This window comes from Mizuhopecten yessoensis, unplaced genomic scaffold (genome assembly GCF_002113885.1).
Source record: "Mizuhopecten yessoensis strain PY_sf001 unplaced genomic scaffold, ASM211388v2 scaffold4999.1, whole genome shotgun sequence".
Taxonomy (NCBI): domain Eukaryota; kingdom Metazoa; phylum Mollusca; class Bivalvia; order Pectinida; family Pectinidae; genus Mizuhopecten; species Mizuhopecten yessoensis.
In genome coordinates, this window is record NW_018405827.1 from 183,015 (window position 1) to 199,440 (window position 16,426).

Genomic DNA, 16,426 nt, shown 5'->3' on the forward strand with positions numbered 1-16,426 from the left:
GGGGGACAAATAGATGTCAAACAGACATACTCTTTAAAACTTATTTTAGGGAGTCCAATCATTTACTGTTAAGCGTCTACTGTGGGGGCCTTAATACATAAGAAGCCAATGCGATAGCATGCGTCGATGTTCATTATTCTATTCATATTGTACATTAAATTCTATGCTTGTCTCGCAAATCTAACCCTGGTGTTATTACAACATGTTTACAAGTAATAAACACAAATGACGCCTACCACCAGTCGTGTCGCGTGATCCTGCATTTATTTGATATACCGGCTAGATAACTGCACCTTTAAACATACGTACTAGCTAATATTCCTTGTTAACATGTCAGGTGACAAGATTTCTAACTTAAATTATTTTCCTCTTGGTCCAATAACAGAAGTGTTGTCTATCGGAGTGCCGGGAGAAATCCGCGGATACTGGGAAGCTCATCAGAGGTATGGACGGTTACCATGGAAAGAACTGTTCCTCCCTACAATAGGACTGGCTGAGGATGGTCACTATCTCTCCCAACCTGTCCACAGAGCCATTACAGTACTACGGGAGAAATATAACATAGATTTGTCAGACAATGCAGAATTCTGGTAAGTGATGCATTGCCAGTTTAAGGCAATGCGCAGGAGAGCAAAAGTCTTCTTAAACGAAATGTTTAAAATCTTGCATGTAGTTGAATATATTTCATGAAGCATTTTTTCCAATATACACGATGATTATTATGATATGTTTTGTAGATGATGTAATTATTACTTCTGAAGCAAGCATACATTATAATTGTTTTTATTAGGCATGTACAAATTTCATAACCGTAACATTTATGATTATAAACTGAAGGTTTCTGGGTGATGAAAATGATGACATTGATAACAAAATATCTGTATACATAGCTATATAATAAAACACCTGTATACATAGATATATAATTAAATACATGTACACATGAATATACGATAAAATACATGTATACATAGATAAACATTTATAACAAAATACCTGTATGTATTCATAGATATATACAATAAAATACACGTATGCATAGATATATAATCAAATACATGTATACATAGATTTACAACAAAATACACGTATACATAGATTTATAACAAAATACACGTATTCATAGATATATAATCAAATACAGCACACACGCAGGCATACACACATAAGGAGATATTAGCCAGGTGGCATAGGACTAGTAGTTAGCGCCTGATAAGGCAGCTCCTGCGTATTCCTCAAAATTGAATTAATTAATGTATATGCTAATTGTATCAATTGTATATCTATGTACTGTAAAGCGCTTTAGAGTGGCTTATGTTAGCTAGATAATGCGCTATATTAAATGTTGTATATTATTATATTATTATACATGGATTTATAACAAAATACACGTATACATAGATTTATAACAAAATACACGTATACATGGATTTATAACAAAATACACGTATACATAGATTTATAATAAAATAGATGTATACAGATATATATTGCATATAAAAAAGATGTATACATATGACCATTGCAAAATACATGTATACATGTAGATATGTTTATAATACAATATCTCAATTAATAATGTCGAAACTAGACGCGCTGTTAAGAGATACAAAATGACAACAACAAAACCCGATGAGGCAACAAAGTAAACCAAGGGAAAACATTAGTAATCCCTACTGAAAACAGACGCATGCATTAGTGTAATTCATGTTTTGGCAGTCTGCATACATTTTCAATGTTATAGGTCCAAAACACATGTGTGATTTAGGTTCATCTTTCGATATACACAGTGGTAGACTCCACAGGCGGATTTCTTAGACGTTCATTTTTTAATAAAAATAATTGTAATTCCAGGTTCTTTTATACCGCTTTATCACAATCTGGTTCGTAGGTCGTCTCAAAGCGGTTCACAAATTATTATCCGTGGTTATAGGGACTTTGCAACCAGCCAATATCTTTCTCAACTCACTGGGGAGCATACAGCCGGTGCTGCCGTTTCGGTGCTCACAGCTAACATTCTACAATTCTAGCACTGCCCAACCACGTACTCATGTACAGCTGAGTAGACTGGAACAAGCGGAGTAAAGTATCTTGCTCAAAGATACAACATAGTGCCGTGCCGTGACTCGAACCCGTAGCCCTTCGGTCACGAGCCCGGCGTACACGCACGTCCTACCACTAAACTACCGTGCCTCCAAGTACAAGTTACAAGTTCCCGTTTTCGTGTGAATTCAATACTTAAATTAATATGATTTCCTACATTTGTTTTAGTAAGATCTACTGTGACGACACCGGTAAGACTGTACCAGAAGGAGCCCTGATCAAAATGCCACGTCTGGCGCAGACCTTGCGGGGAATTGCTGAAAATGGACCGTCCTATTTATATGAAGGGCCGGTCGCGGACGCAATTATGCGAGAAATACAGGAACAAGGTTTGACACGATCTCTTTATGTGACCAAGTCCGCCGATACTGTACTGTTGTTTATTATCCATATTGCCTGAACGAAAAAAAAGAACAGTTGAAAAAATTGCATTAACGTTTATGAGAATGATTCCCTTGCATCAAGATGTCATGTCTTATGTCGTGAATCACACGTTATAACGGGGAGTTACTTCACGAATTAACACGCAAAAGTATAACCTGTGTGACACAAAAGTGTATAGCACATATAGTGTTAAGCCATGGAGACATATTTTCGAAATAGTAATAAATGTCCATTTCATCGTCTGTTGCACTATGGGTCAGATTTTCATTTTCTAGTCACGCAATGTATTGCTTACATTCGTATGAGCATTGTACATTTCGTTCGGATATGTATCTGGTATAATTCTGACGATATCAGATGTCATTTTCGGGAGGTATGGAGCAATGTCTTTTTGTAGAGCCACTCGCTTAGGTGCTTTAGCTAGTGAAATCCTAATCACTTTGCACAAAATGTCAACAACAAAACTTATTTTGCTTTTCATAATTTTACTTTAAAATATTATTTCACATATCCGTTTGATGCGTTATATCTCCATTGTGTCTGATAGAATTTATCTTTAATTACGACCTGAACTTTCATATATAACTAATAGAGTATATATATAATCGAGACACAGCAGTAAACCTGTATGTATGATCCATATGCGATATCTTGAAGGTGGTGTCATGACAAAAAAGGATCTGGCAGAATATATTCCAGTGGTGGAGGATGGTATTGCCGTTGACCTTGGTGACGTCACGCTACTCACCATGGGTGCACCGAGTGGTGGGCCAGTCCTTGGCCTCATTCTGGACATACTTAAAGGTACGTCGTCATCAAACAATCGTCGCCAAGGTACCGTTTAATTGACGACAATGAGAATGAGTGGATTGGCCGACTGGCTAACACTTTGGCCTTCCACGCAGGCGGCCGGGATTCCATCTCCGAAGTCGTCGTACGCATGGATATTCAGAGGAAGTGTTTTTCTCCTGCTCACAAAACTCCAACAACCCAGGCGGAGTATAATTTGGTCTGGGGTGGATGTTGCGGTGCATGTACTGTAGCATTCAAGTGAGGTGGCACTATATATAAATGATGCCATGAGAAGCACGGTCTAACTACAAACAGAACACATTACATCTCCAGCACACACGTAGGCAAACACACATAGGGATATATTAGCCAGGTGGCATATGACCAGCAGTTAGCGCCTGATGAGGCAGCTCCTACATATTCATCAAAATTGTTTTGATTAATGTATAGACTGTATGTCTATATCCTGTTAAGCGCTTTCGAATGTCTTATGTTAGCTAGATAGAGCGCTATATCAAATGTTGTTGTTCATTGTTATACGAATTACCGGGAGAAATTGCTTCTCCTTCCGTCTCGATTAACATGACAGAACTGTAAGAATCAAACATTTGAGTGACTTTAGGCAGGACCTGGAATAACGCTTGCGCTGACGAGACAGACAGTTTAATGTCGAAAATATAAGGCAATCTCTGTATAAAAGTCAATAATAACTAAATATTTAAAATGTAAAAAAGGATTAAACGGTTATTTGTCAATGTTCATGCCGGTATGAAATTGCAAAAATGTCGTTCAATACTCGTTTATCTGTTAATTGAATTGTATCCAGTCCTATTAGAATTATTAGACTATAGCTCTGATAAGAATGCAGACCAATACATTCTATTTTGATTAAGGATGTGAAAGTACTTGTTTTTAATATACATTTTCAGTTATCGCCAATGAAATAGAAAAAAAATATCGTCTGAAAATCACTGTGTTCAATATCATTGTACTATTTCAAAGGTCTCCGTGTAGATATATATCTGCCACAGTTTTATCGATATTGAGTTCGAATTATGATTTCATTTACATAACGAAATTATCTTATTTTCATAGTTAAAGGTTGAAATTAAAGCAATTTATAAAAGAAACATCGTGGTGGAGTCACATTCGGTGATTTCCTTAAAACTAAGACTGGGTTCGTTCGAAGAATGTAAAAGATAAAAGGTAGAGTTGTGTATGAATACGTTTTAGTTTTACGTCAAGACAAGCAAACAATTGAGAAATCTTTCTATTTGAAAATATATCTGTTCTACATCAAATAAATGGACCACGTGTTACTGGTTAGGGTACAGTCACACAGGGTGGTATTTTGAAGCGTATCAATTTGAAATGAAGTTGCGTCAAACATATTTGTTTAAATGCATTACGACTGAGATGATTTCAAAACTACTACCAGATTGAGAAATACTGGCCTGACATTGAGTTATCTCCCGTTGACAGTAAATATTTTTAGAACCCGCATTCCTAAGCTAGAAGCCTTATCAATATCGATATGTATAACGCACGTACCTGTTAAGGCATCTGGAAAAATAGATATAGACGCTCACGTTTTTAAAGTCGAGATATTGTTTTAAACGCATGTATACATGTATGCGATTGTTATAGTGGTTACTTCGTTTTTTGAAGTCTGATATTGTTGATTGTCAAACGCTTCTTGACTAATAAAAGTGACACCACAACGGGAGTCACATAGGGTGAAGGTAACGCTAAACCTTTCTGAAGCTTTTTCTTTCCTCTTCTTTCTTACGGTAGTTAGTGAGGATTTAATTTAGTGCATATTAGTCTTTTCGTATCAATATTTTGATGCATTTTTTTTTCTTTACATGAACCATGAACCTTTTGTGTTAACATTGTGGTATATTTAGACATTGAGTGGTGACACTGTGGTATGTTTTGTCCTTGTAACACTGTTCAATTCCTTAATTTTTCGCTGGGATGACGTTTAGGAACATCCCGTAAAGGAAAACCGCATACAAAGACATCATCAACTGATACCATGTACACATGAAAACAGTGGAAAATATTTTTTATTTAAATTTTTAAATATGACCATGACGACATTAATTATATTAAACAGTTTATATAAAAAAAAAAACACAAACAAACTTGACGTCATTGGCTACATGTATGTCCAATTTTTATATAGCCACAACTACATTGTTTGTGTTCAACATTTAAACATAACCATGGCGTTTTAATTTAATTGAAAACAATGACGACATTGGTTATGCCCATATATAAATTTAACTATAGTGAAATTGTTTGTGTTGCATATTCTAACCTAAGTACGACAAACTGTTTTGTTCAATATTTTTATATAACTTGTAACTATTTTTTATGGCAAACATTTTATTATGACCAGTATGACATTGTTTATGTCAAAAAGTCATTAAGATATGACCATGATGACCCGGCTTTGGTCCTGTAAATCACGTGAGTTGAACTGTTGGATGAACACAAGAATATTTTCTTTATACTATATAGGGGTACTGAAGGGGAAATCAGACATGGCGACGTCCCAAATGCAGTCTGCAACATTTCACGCTCTGATTGAGGCGACAAAGCTGGCGTACGGCGAAAGGTGGCAGCTAGCTGACCCGGCCTTCGTGCCTGACGTCAAACAGGTAATATCAATAAAGTTTGAAAGATCTACCAATGGGTGTAGGATTTTGATCAGAAACAAGGCTTTCGCCCACGTTCTGCACCCGAATGGAAGAATTTCCAAATCCCCTACAAAACGATTGACTGATTTTCGTCTTTTCTTAACTAGGATATTACTTAAAATCACCAATAACATTGCAAATGCTGCATTATGTTTTTGATGTTCTGGATAAGATGCAAATTTACGAAAAAACATATTTAAGAAAGAGCAGGAAAATGGATGATACATCGAAAGTATACCTTGGATTTGAAAAAAGGATACAACCGCGTCACTGTTCATTTCTTGAGGCGATATCAAACGCCGTCTACATGTTGGTGGTTTATACTTTCCCGCTTATCATAATTGAAACCAATGATATCACGTTTCACAAGATGACGTCAAGTTTCAGAACGCCAGCTATTATGTTACTGAATATTTTGAACTCGAATACTTCTTGTTATGCTCTCCCTAGTCAGGATTAAGCAAAAATATAGTTTAGAACATGTTGTCACTGAGTGCACGCATTTTTGTGTTCTATATGTTTTATGCGATACGTTCATGAAGATACCATGCTATTTGTTTGTCAAACAATACTACCCTAAATTATTTATTTACAGTCAATTTCAAAGCAATAAATTTAACGTAAATACTAACGAATGAGATTCATACTGGTAAATACGCACACGTGTTTTTTAAATGTATTTTCACAAGTGAAATATCGAGTACTACCCGTCAAATAAAGGGTTAATTTTTCACTACAGTGATCGGTAGTAAGAGGAGCACTTACTGTGATTTAATCTAATGAAATAACGTGATTCCAATAATCAATCAGAAAGCTTAAATTTAGCATTGTTGGCATTGTCCTTGAACTAAAATTTCACCCGGCAATGTTAACACAAATGCCATTCATAAACACTTTTTGTTACAGGGCAATGTTCTTCGTTTTCAAGTAAAGAAATATTTAAAAACAGAATTTTCTTACTTAATAGCAAGCATATATTTAATTTGTATGACAGACTCGTGTAATTTTACGAATTCTCCAGTAGGAGTGAACAGACTAAAGAGTGATGTATTCTACAACTCTTTAGATATTAATGGTGCTCAGCTGGAAACCATCAGATAACCTTTCTTTTATCTTTTTTTTTTAAGCTTGTTTTTATATATTTTTATATTTTTAAGGTTGTCAATAAAATGATATCGGGTTCATTCGCAACTTTTCTACGGAATGAAAAACTGGACCTGCGCAGAACACACGATTGGTCGTATTATAGCAATATAACATACCAGCCGAAAGACCAAGGGACTGCGCATGTGTCGGTTTTATCCCCCGATGGAAGTGCTGTTTCTGTTACAAGTAGTATAAATTACTAGTAAGTACTGAACTCGAGTAATAAATCTAGCTTTGTTAACCTTTCTCCCGGACAGAAAGTCTGAGTAAGATGTAGAGATGAATAATCGATTTGCTTATGTTATGCAGGAAAGAAAACATTAACTAGGTTGCGTCTAAACCACAAATCACAAAAAAAATGACTAAAAGGAATTAAATAAATGAATAAAATGTGAAATATTTAATAGATGTCTCTATCGGGGTTAAGACAAGAAATATCAAAAATAGAAACATTCAGACGGATTTTCAAATATAGATATTGCAATCGCATTACCTATACCGAAATTATCACACACAGCAAATGATTAAACTCAATGCACTTTCTGTGGGGGTAGTCAGGTAGGGACAGATTGATGATAATGTCAACCTTAATGTCCGAATAAAGCTTTACAATATTCACGTTTAAGTTATGAGTACTTGCGACCAATTTAGATGAAGTTTTGGAATCTCAACCTGAAATGCATCAAACTAAAAGCACAAGCTTATACCTTACTCACCTTTTAAACTATCTTTATAAATGACACAGAATTACAAATTGATATCTTTCATCAATAAGATATTTATAAATGTGTTCAATTTGTTTTATCATGAACGTTTTACATCGATGTTTAATTATAATCTTGTAGTTTTGGATCGACTATTGTCTCGCAATCCACAGGGATAATTTGGAATAACGAAATGAGTGATTTTTCAAAGGTAAGATTTTAGCAGTAATTATTGACCGGAACTTAGGTTTCCCAATGTAAATATTGAACTGAATTTGACTTAATTTTTTGAACGTCTATTTTGTGCGATTTGCAACAGTATGTCTCCCACTTAAGTACATTAAATATTTGTAAACAAATGCAACTTTGTATTTATTTCTTCTGATGAAACAACACGAAAGTAATGCCTTACTAAGGTCACATGATTTGCACGTTAAATGTATAAAACGTTCGTGTAAGGATAAAGTCACACTGTTCTAATACACAAATGTTTCATAGCTATGTGCATGTTGCTGTCTAATTTCTGTTATTTTAATAGTCAATGAATATCGGAATTCTGAGTAACAATCAGAGATGATGGAGAAAGTAATACGAAAATAACTGGTATCGCCTTCATGTTTCCTTACCGTCCGATTGTTGTGTCTCCTCAGTTTCAGGACTATTTCATTTGCTATTTTAGGCTTTATACAGTAAAGATAACACGAGTCATAATTCTTTCAAACCATTGAAAAAATCACCGTTCTTTCCTTCGTAACAATGCTAAAATACACTGTCAATACTTCCAGGACAACCCCCGCAATTTTGTCGAGCCAGGCAAGCGACCTTTATCGTCAATGGTGCCTGCCATTTTTGTTGATAAAGCAGGAGAGGTACAATTGATAATTGGCGGAGCAGGTGGCGCCACTATCACTCCTGTCGTATCGGAGGTAAGATATCACAAACAACAGAAGAACCTTCTTTATATGTAACTAAGCATCCTACATGTGTAGGCGGAAAGACAGACCTGCGTATAACAGAGATACGTTTACAGTTAGACTTAAACAGAGATATTAGTATGGTTTTCAAATAGATATGTGACACATGTATAATAATTGTTGTTTAAGCTACATTTTGATCGCAGAAGTACATACACACAGTTTCAAAATATGTTTTTGTATGTCCAGTTTCGAACGCAAACATATCATTTGAATGCATACTTGCAGATACTGTATTCGTACACATTATTTTAGGTATTTTCGCGCCTTTTCATATTGCGCTTATTTGTCATTACGCCAATTAAAGACCTGGTGTATGTTTAATATTTCATATTTTGCGGATGTGCCAATTAATCAAAGAGGCAATTTGTTTAAATTTGATAATGTGCAAAAATAAGAACGCTTACAGTATGAAGAAGTGTATCTTGCATCTTTCGGTTAGCCTACATTGATATTATACATGTAGCATTAGGGCAAATACTGTATTTTAAAGTTTGATATTTGGCAGTGTTACACTCTCTAACGTCTCTTTTGATTTACACGGGTTGACGATGTTGTTTCTCTTTGTTAGGTTTCTGCATTTCTACTTTTCCTGAAGGACAGCGTAGATGAGGCTATAAGGAGAAAAAGATTATTTCAGCGTCTAGATTCTAATACTCTTCAGTTCGAAAAAGGATTCCAACAGGTAAGATACCAGGTGTATCAGTAACTTCCTAAGGGATTGATTGCAATACAGTTTATGTATTTGAGATTACATACAGTATGGACTTAACGACCTAACGACACACACTCGATAGATTTATTGAGAATTACAATCTCAGAACTAAAACACAAGCACCTCTGACAGAAATCACTACTGTGTTAGAGAGTCATAGAATCGAAAATGAATACTTTCTTTTTATCAATACCAAACACTATAGGATATTGTGACACTGTTATACAGAGATAAAAATAGAAAGAACTATATTATTGGAGCAGATTTTCTTAAAGATATTCGAGTTGTTTATTAAAGTGTGTAATGTAGACACTAAAAATTCCCTTTCCTAAGTTGAAACGAATGATTTAGAAAATTACCAAGCAACAATGGGGTAGTTTTAAGTAAGGTTAGAGTATTGGTTATTAAAACAACTATTCTTGAAGGTCATACTAAGGAATTGTACCGGCTCTGTAGTGATTAGAAAACTTTTATAAGGAGATTAGGCCATCTCGTCATCACACAGAAACCTATGTTGTGTCAGAAATGCAAGCTATCCAATGCAAAACAGGTTGCTTTACAGTACTTGATTTGTTTTATCTGCTTAATCAAGTATCTCAAGTGATCAATAACCATTCGAAATATCACTCATATTGAAAAATACGGTCACCTCACAACACAACTCTATGACAAACGTTAGCACTTCTATTTTAAGATTGTGGAGTGATTTTGTGACAACTTGGTTGTAGTTTTGTACCAGACTTCATTTATATGTCTAACATCGTACTGCGTTATTATATCTTCGTTGTATTGTTTACCAATGAGTTTGATTTGTATATAGGCAGGGTTTCCTACCAGAAACACTACCATCTACTCTACCGTTAAAGGAGCTTTACATTTTTCTTAATGACATGATTTCTAAACTTTCATTAGGTGTTGTTTGTTATGTTTTTGATTTGTTGACAATTTGTGTACTTTTAATTTGATGTTGACATCATGACGGGTGCCATACATGGTGCAGAGGAAACACCTATCCTTCTGAAGAACATAGCTTTTTGTTTAGTTTACAAGGCTTTATGCTGTTTTTCATTACGTTTTGGTGTGTGCTTGGATCCTGCCGGGCATTCATCCTGGTTATATTAATATCAAACAGAATTTTACCACGCGTGCTTTGGGAGACATTCCCGAACACAACGAGTAGCCTAAGAACGTAGAAGAATATGACTGTGTTTCTACGTACACGTTTTGGTCACATCTGCTTTCTTGCCGACGTTATGTTCCATTTCCCCCTTGTGTTTTGAGGCTCTTACAATGTTTTTCAATTTAACTATTTTTTAAGTTATCTGAAGTTGATAATATGTCATTTTTCCTGCGTAGTCAATAACGATGTAAAAGATTTGAACTAAACTAAAGCATTTCGCGGCCTTAAGAGACGACATATTTGGGACTCCCTGCACAATTGAGTGTTATCACTTACTTCGCTTCGTTGTGGACACAGACGTGATCAACATTTATATGTAACAATAACCACTTTTTTCCCTGCATTCTGCCCTTCTGTTACTATCGGGAAGGTATCCCTAAGCACACATGGTACATTTAAGCTTAATGAAGCGTAGTGATTGTCATTCACCCAGGCCCTTGTTACGACATTGACTGATACATTTTAAAGTGTCCCCTGAGTGTTCCAATAATCTATTGAAACCGATGTGCTGTAAAGAGGCACAAATCTGTACAACCGATCAATTCATGTGTTTTATGTTTATACACAGGACATCGCCAATGATCTGGCGACGCGGTATGGCCACCAGGTAGTGGAGTATGGCGGAGATTATATGGCTGTTGTGCAGGCTATCGCTAGAAACCCGAGCACGGGAGAGATAACTGCATTTTCAGATGAAAGAAAAATATCGGGAAAAGCTAAGTTCTTAACGAAGGAGGTGAATGTGACTTTTAGTTAAATATTCCGTTAACATAGTAAAAGACTTGATCGTTCATACATTACATTAATCTATCTCATCTGATGTAAATAATGTCACAGCATATGTGTAAAGATGTATGCTGATTCACATATAGATAGAGTTGTATTGGCGTAAACTATCATTGTTTATGAAATAAAATATTTTTTCACAATCGAAACTGTGTTATTATTTATAGTTTTATTTTTGAATATTTTAATATGGGGTTAGGATAAAACCTAGCGAGTTGTTTTTACTGTGCAAACTTATATATGATTAGGTTGTTGGGTAATTTATAGGATTGAGAAATGTGTGTCAAATTATCCATGGGTATTCTTATGGAATGTTTTATTTAAGGATTGAAATTTGCTTCGGTCGATTTAATGGTGTAATGAATTGAGTTTGCTATTTTTAAATTTGTGCAAGTCTATGTTATTTTTTAAATGTTTTAAATGTCACGTTTAGTTCTGTTGACGAATGCATATGTTAGGATATTATGTTTTCTGACGATTATAACATTTTGTTACGGTCAATGGGAAAATCTTTGAACTTTTAAGAATGTCCCTATTGTACATGTGCATGTAACTCAATACTTTAATTGGAACCGTTCTAAAATCTCAAAATGTCATCCATGTGAATTGATTGACTTTGTGATTCCTATTGATATCAGGGCTAGTTCTGTTACGGTAGTATAAAGCAGACAATTTGCCACATGTGTCTGTCTGGTTGTTAATATAGTGGAATGGTACAATGACGACATCAGCCAGTCACAGACAAATGAGCTGTCCCCTAGGGTTTAACATGGCTATCCATTTTCTATCTACGTAGATTCAATTGCGATGATCAGTTTGTAGTTTTGTGTAGAGACCTTACTGTTTCGTTGATTATTTCGTTATGTCAGCAGGGTACACTTGAACTTGATCTGCCGTTAATGACGCTTATACAGAGAAACCTGTCTTTACTAACACCTGATGTTTACGACAGCCTGTTATATTCGACATGTGCAAATTGCCCCTCAATTTATTTTTGCAGACGTTGATTATTTTGGCACACTTATAAAATGTGAAACAAGGATACCCAAAGATAACCAACGTTGCCGGGCATGTGACCCCTTTCCATGTCCGATCAAGGTACCGAAACCTGTCCGTCATGGCTAAGGTGGATGCGCTCCCGCGAGCGCTATTGGGTGCGCCAAACGATCCCTAACAATGCTCAAGCCTAACCAATTGTCAATAAAGGCAAACCGTTCTGATGACGTATAGTGTTATCCTTTCCTCCGACAGAAACTTACAGATATGTACATGGGAGTATCTAACACGTTAACCTATTTGTATCTATATATTCAAAGTATTTCCTCTTTGTAAAAAATAATTGATAATTTTCCTTAAGATTTAATGACGAAATAATGGACCATTATTCGATGCAATGCCACTTGACCATCAGTCAACGAAATGCCACTTGACCACCAGCCAACATAAACTAGTACCACCAGCTGAAGTAATGCCAGTGGATAGCCAGCCGACGTAATGCCACTGGACCAACAGCCGATGTAATACCACTGGACCAACAACCGACGTAATAGCACTGGACCAACGGCCGATGACATGCCACTTGACCGCCAGCCGACATAATGCCACTGGACCACTAGCCTTCGTAATGCCACTGGATCGCCAGCCGAGGTACTTCCACTGGACCATCAGCCGATTCAATAATGCCACTTGACCGCCAGCCTACGTTATGCCCAACGTCGCCAAGTAGGCCTCGACATCGCGATCTAGTGGTGTTGGGCTAGTGGTAGCAGAATGTCAGACGCCTTAACCACTCGGTCATCTTGGCCTCACGTAATACCGATCACAAGCCGACATTATGCTGGACTGTCATTTGACGTACCTGTAGTATTGGATCAACAGACGACGTTAGGCTAATTAGAAGCCTATATAATGTTGGACCACCATAAGGTGTTATTTATGCTAGACTTAAAGCGTGATGTGATGATGAACAACCACCGGCATTGTGCCGCCGGGCTGTCAGCCGAAATAGGCAAGACTATAGACATGACTCTAATGCTGTACCGCTAGGCAAACGTGATGCTGTACATCCAAACCGACGTGCTGCACTGCCAGGGCGAAATTAGGACGAATCGGAAGCGGCGCTGGGCGCTGTCTCTGTTTTAATATAAATTTACCAATGATCGCGGTTTCAAGGATACATGACATAATACCGAGCAAAAATTAGATATGATTTATTTGCTATCACATTTTTATAGCAAAAAGATGATGTGCTTGTTTGTTTGTTAATGATATTACTCAAATTAAAAATGGAACGAACGATCAATATCTTGTCGCCATGTGTTTTTTCTCGGGTATTTGGTGAGGGATTACATAAATCTTTTTATTTATTTTTATTTTCGTGTCCTAGTGCCGTCATAGTCTTTTGCATAGACCTCGATTTTGGATTTTGTCCTTGTGTATAGATGATATAGCATACATTAACTGTAGCTTAACTATGACAGAAATAAGAAATTAAGAAAAATGGTTTGACCACATAAATTGCAATTAACTTTCAGCATGCGAGCGGTTCCATAAACAACTGACTTGACTTTCATGGACAAAAGGACCGTCTGTCAAATGTAATATCATCATAGTCTGGTTGACATCCAAATATAGTCTGAACGCGAATAACACTATACTAACTTACATGTACCTGCCTTAATAGCATTTTAGCATTCTAGGCTTCCCTTTTTTTGATAATATTTGTTAGATTTAGGAGGGGATCTTTACAAAGCTTATACAACACTACGTCAAGCAATCCTGTCTAGAACGTCTGCCCTTTTAATAAACAAATAGGTTTGATTTCGAAGAAGATTCTAACGCTTCGTCATCGAATGTCCGATATACCATTTTCAGTGGTACCTAACTGCTGTACAAGATCAGACGAATTAAACGATTCTATATTTACGTTAAGTCAAACCCATGCTTCCCTTCTCAGTTGTCCGAGTGTTTAGCTCTAAAGTGAGAGCAAGGACTAACGAACATGTTGTAATATTTCGATTTAGGCTTGAACAAGATTAAGTTTCGTATATTTCCCAGAATCTCCTTACGCTATTGGAAGTAAACACAAGAAAACCTCGATTTAGAGCACCACCGGACATGTGTGTCTTGATTGATAAGTTCATTGGCAATCCTAGAGGCTTAAATGTTTAAGTTGGAAATACCTGTTTTTGCTTGTTTGTTTTTTATGTCCTATTAACAACTTTGGTCATTTAAAGACGTGCCAGGTTTTGGTGGTGGAGGAAAGCCGGAGTTACCGGAGAAAAACCACCGATCTACGGCCAATACCTGGCGACTGCTCCACGTATGCCTCCAACTCGCGACCCAGTGGCGGAGGCCTAGGGCTAGTGGTAGCAGAATGTCAGACGCCTCAACCACTTGGCTACCGCGGCCCCCATTTATTTATTGGAATACAAAAACTAATACACAGAAATGTTTTTGAATAGGAAAATGTGCAGGTGTTTCTGCCATACTGTTAGAGTAAGAATGGGCAACTGATGACGTATTAATTTGACGGAACTTGAAGTTTGTCACTTGACAGAAAAAGTAATATCAGAAAGCAACAACCTTGTTTCTGGTAAAACAGTTTGTGTAAATTTTAGTACATATGTATGACAGAAATCACACAGCGAGAATGATGTATGCATGTAAGAGATATGTTTGAGCGGAAATGTGTTGCATACGACAATAAATGTTAAAATAATGCACATCTATCCAAAAGGAAATGAAGCAATTTCCATGCCAGTGTTTCCGCAGATTAAAGTCATACTTTGTAATATATCTGTATTTCAAATATCACTGTCGGACAAGTAATAATTTCACAAGACCTTGTCCGAAGTGAATAACAGTTCAAGACGTTGTTTAGAAAACAACTCTTAACATGTTACCCTTCGGCGTCGGGGTTCAACCGGTGACTACAAGCTCAACGAGGTTCATAAGTCGTCCAACAATGCAGACCTTACGGCAAACCGGATCTGATGTCATTGTTGTCACGTGACCTTTACTTTTTTCCTAAAATGACACGACATGTACTTATAGTTCTCTGATAAGGACATCCTAAGTGGGACTCTGTTTGATCAACATCAAAACAGAAAAAAAATCCAAATGATGTATTCACAAAAAATGTATGCATGTAGTTATACTGGTATATCTGTAAACTTCACTTTTGGAAATTGTAGTCTACAATGGCAAAACAACGTCAAAGCATTTGTATTTGACACGTCACGTTTGTTTTGAAGGATAAATAGCTGATGGATGTGTGGTAGCAGTAGTGTGATGGTATTTTGCAACCCAGTGAATTGGCTGAGATATCTTGTCTCGAATTTCTGTTAAAACATCTCTAAATGTTTAAATCTGATCAAACAAAGGCAGTGATAATAATGTAAACATGAAATATCCAATTTTCCACTATTATAAAAAAAAAAACACTTTAGTTCTATTCTTTGTAATTCAACAATAAGTTTTACAAAAACGAAATGAATGAAACGAACGCACTCTGTAGAAGGACCTTTAACCCTATCAGAGATACCTTACAAGAAGGTATTGACTAACACTGTAGACGATTCCTAGCGGTTTCCAATGGTCATTATCGATTTTGATTGTCCATAATGTCCGGCAAATCCTGATGTCCGGCAAATCCTGCTCGTAAATGTGGACATGGCCCTAATAGGAGCAAAGCGTGAACAAGTTATGATAAGACATTGGGAACGAACACTTACTTAAGCCAATGGCCAGCTGATGTACTTCCGGTCTAATACTGGCCTTAATGCCGGCTTTTATTTTGCCGCTATGATCAGAAGGGTTATCAGTGATGTTACAGGCACGGTAAACACATATTGGCGATAATTATTCCTATACTGCATATCCATGGTACAAACTAGAGGCATACGTCATCTCTAATCAATCACATTCGGTGTGCG

The 16,426-nt window shown here is 36.4% G+C and overlaps 1 protein-coding gene across 2 annotated transcripts in view; it reads left to right on the forward strand.

The window, feature by feature from the left end:
- LOC110450105 (gamma-glutamyltranspeptidase 1-like) overlaps positions 1-11,632 on the forward strand; it is a 26,780-nt gene extending 15,148 nt beyond the window's left edge. For both annotated transcript variants that reach the window (XM_021497366.1, XM_021497365.1), the window contains exons 6-14: positions 386-590; positions 2,272-2,432; positions 3,145-3,291; positions 5,806-5,945; positions 7,142-7,332; positions 7,976-8,045; positions 8,620-8,760; positions 9,380-9,493; positions 11,272-11,632. In XM_021497366.1, the coding sequence (XP_021353041.1) occupies positions 386-590; positions 2,272-2,432; positions 3,145-3,291; positions 5,806-5,945; positions 7,142-7,332; positions 7,976-8,045; positions 8,620-8,760; positions 9,380-9,493; positions 11,272-11,460 (1,358 nt within the window). In that variant the 3' untranslated portion in view covers positions 11,461-11,632. The remainder of the gene's footprint in view (positions 1-385; positions 591-2,271; positions 2,433-3,144; positions 3,292-5,805; positions 5,946-7,141; positions 7,333-7,975; positions 8,046-8,619; positions 8,761-9,379; positions 9,494-11,271) is intronic.
- The last annotated feature ends 4,794 nt before the right edge of the window (positions 11,633-16,426 follow it).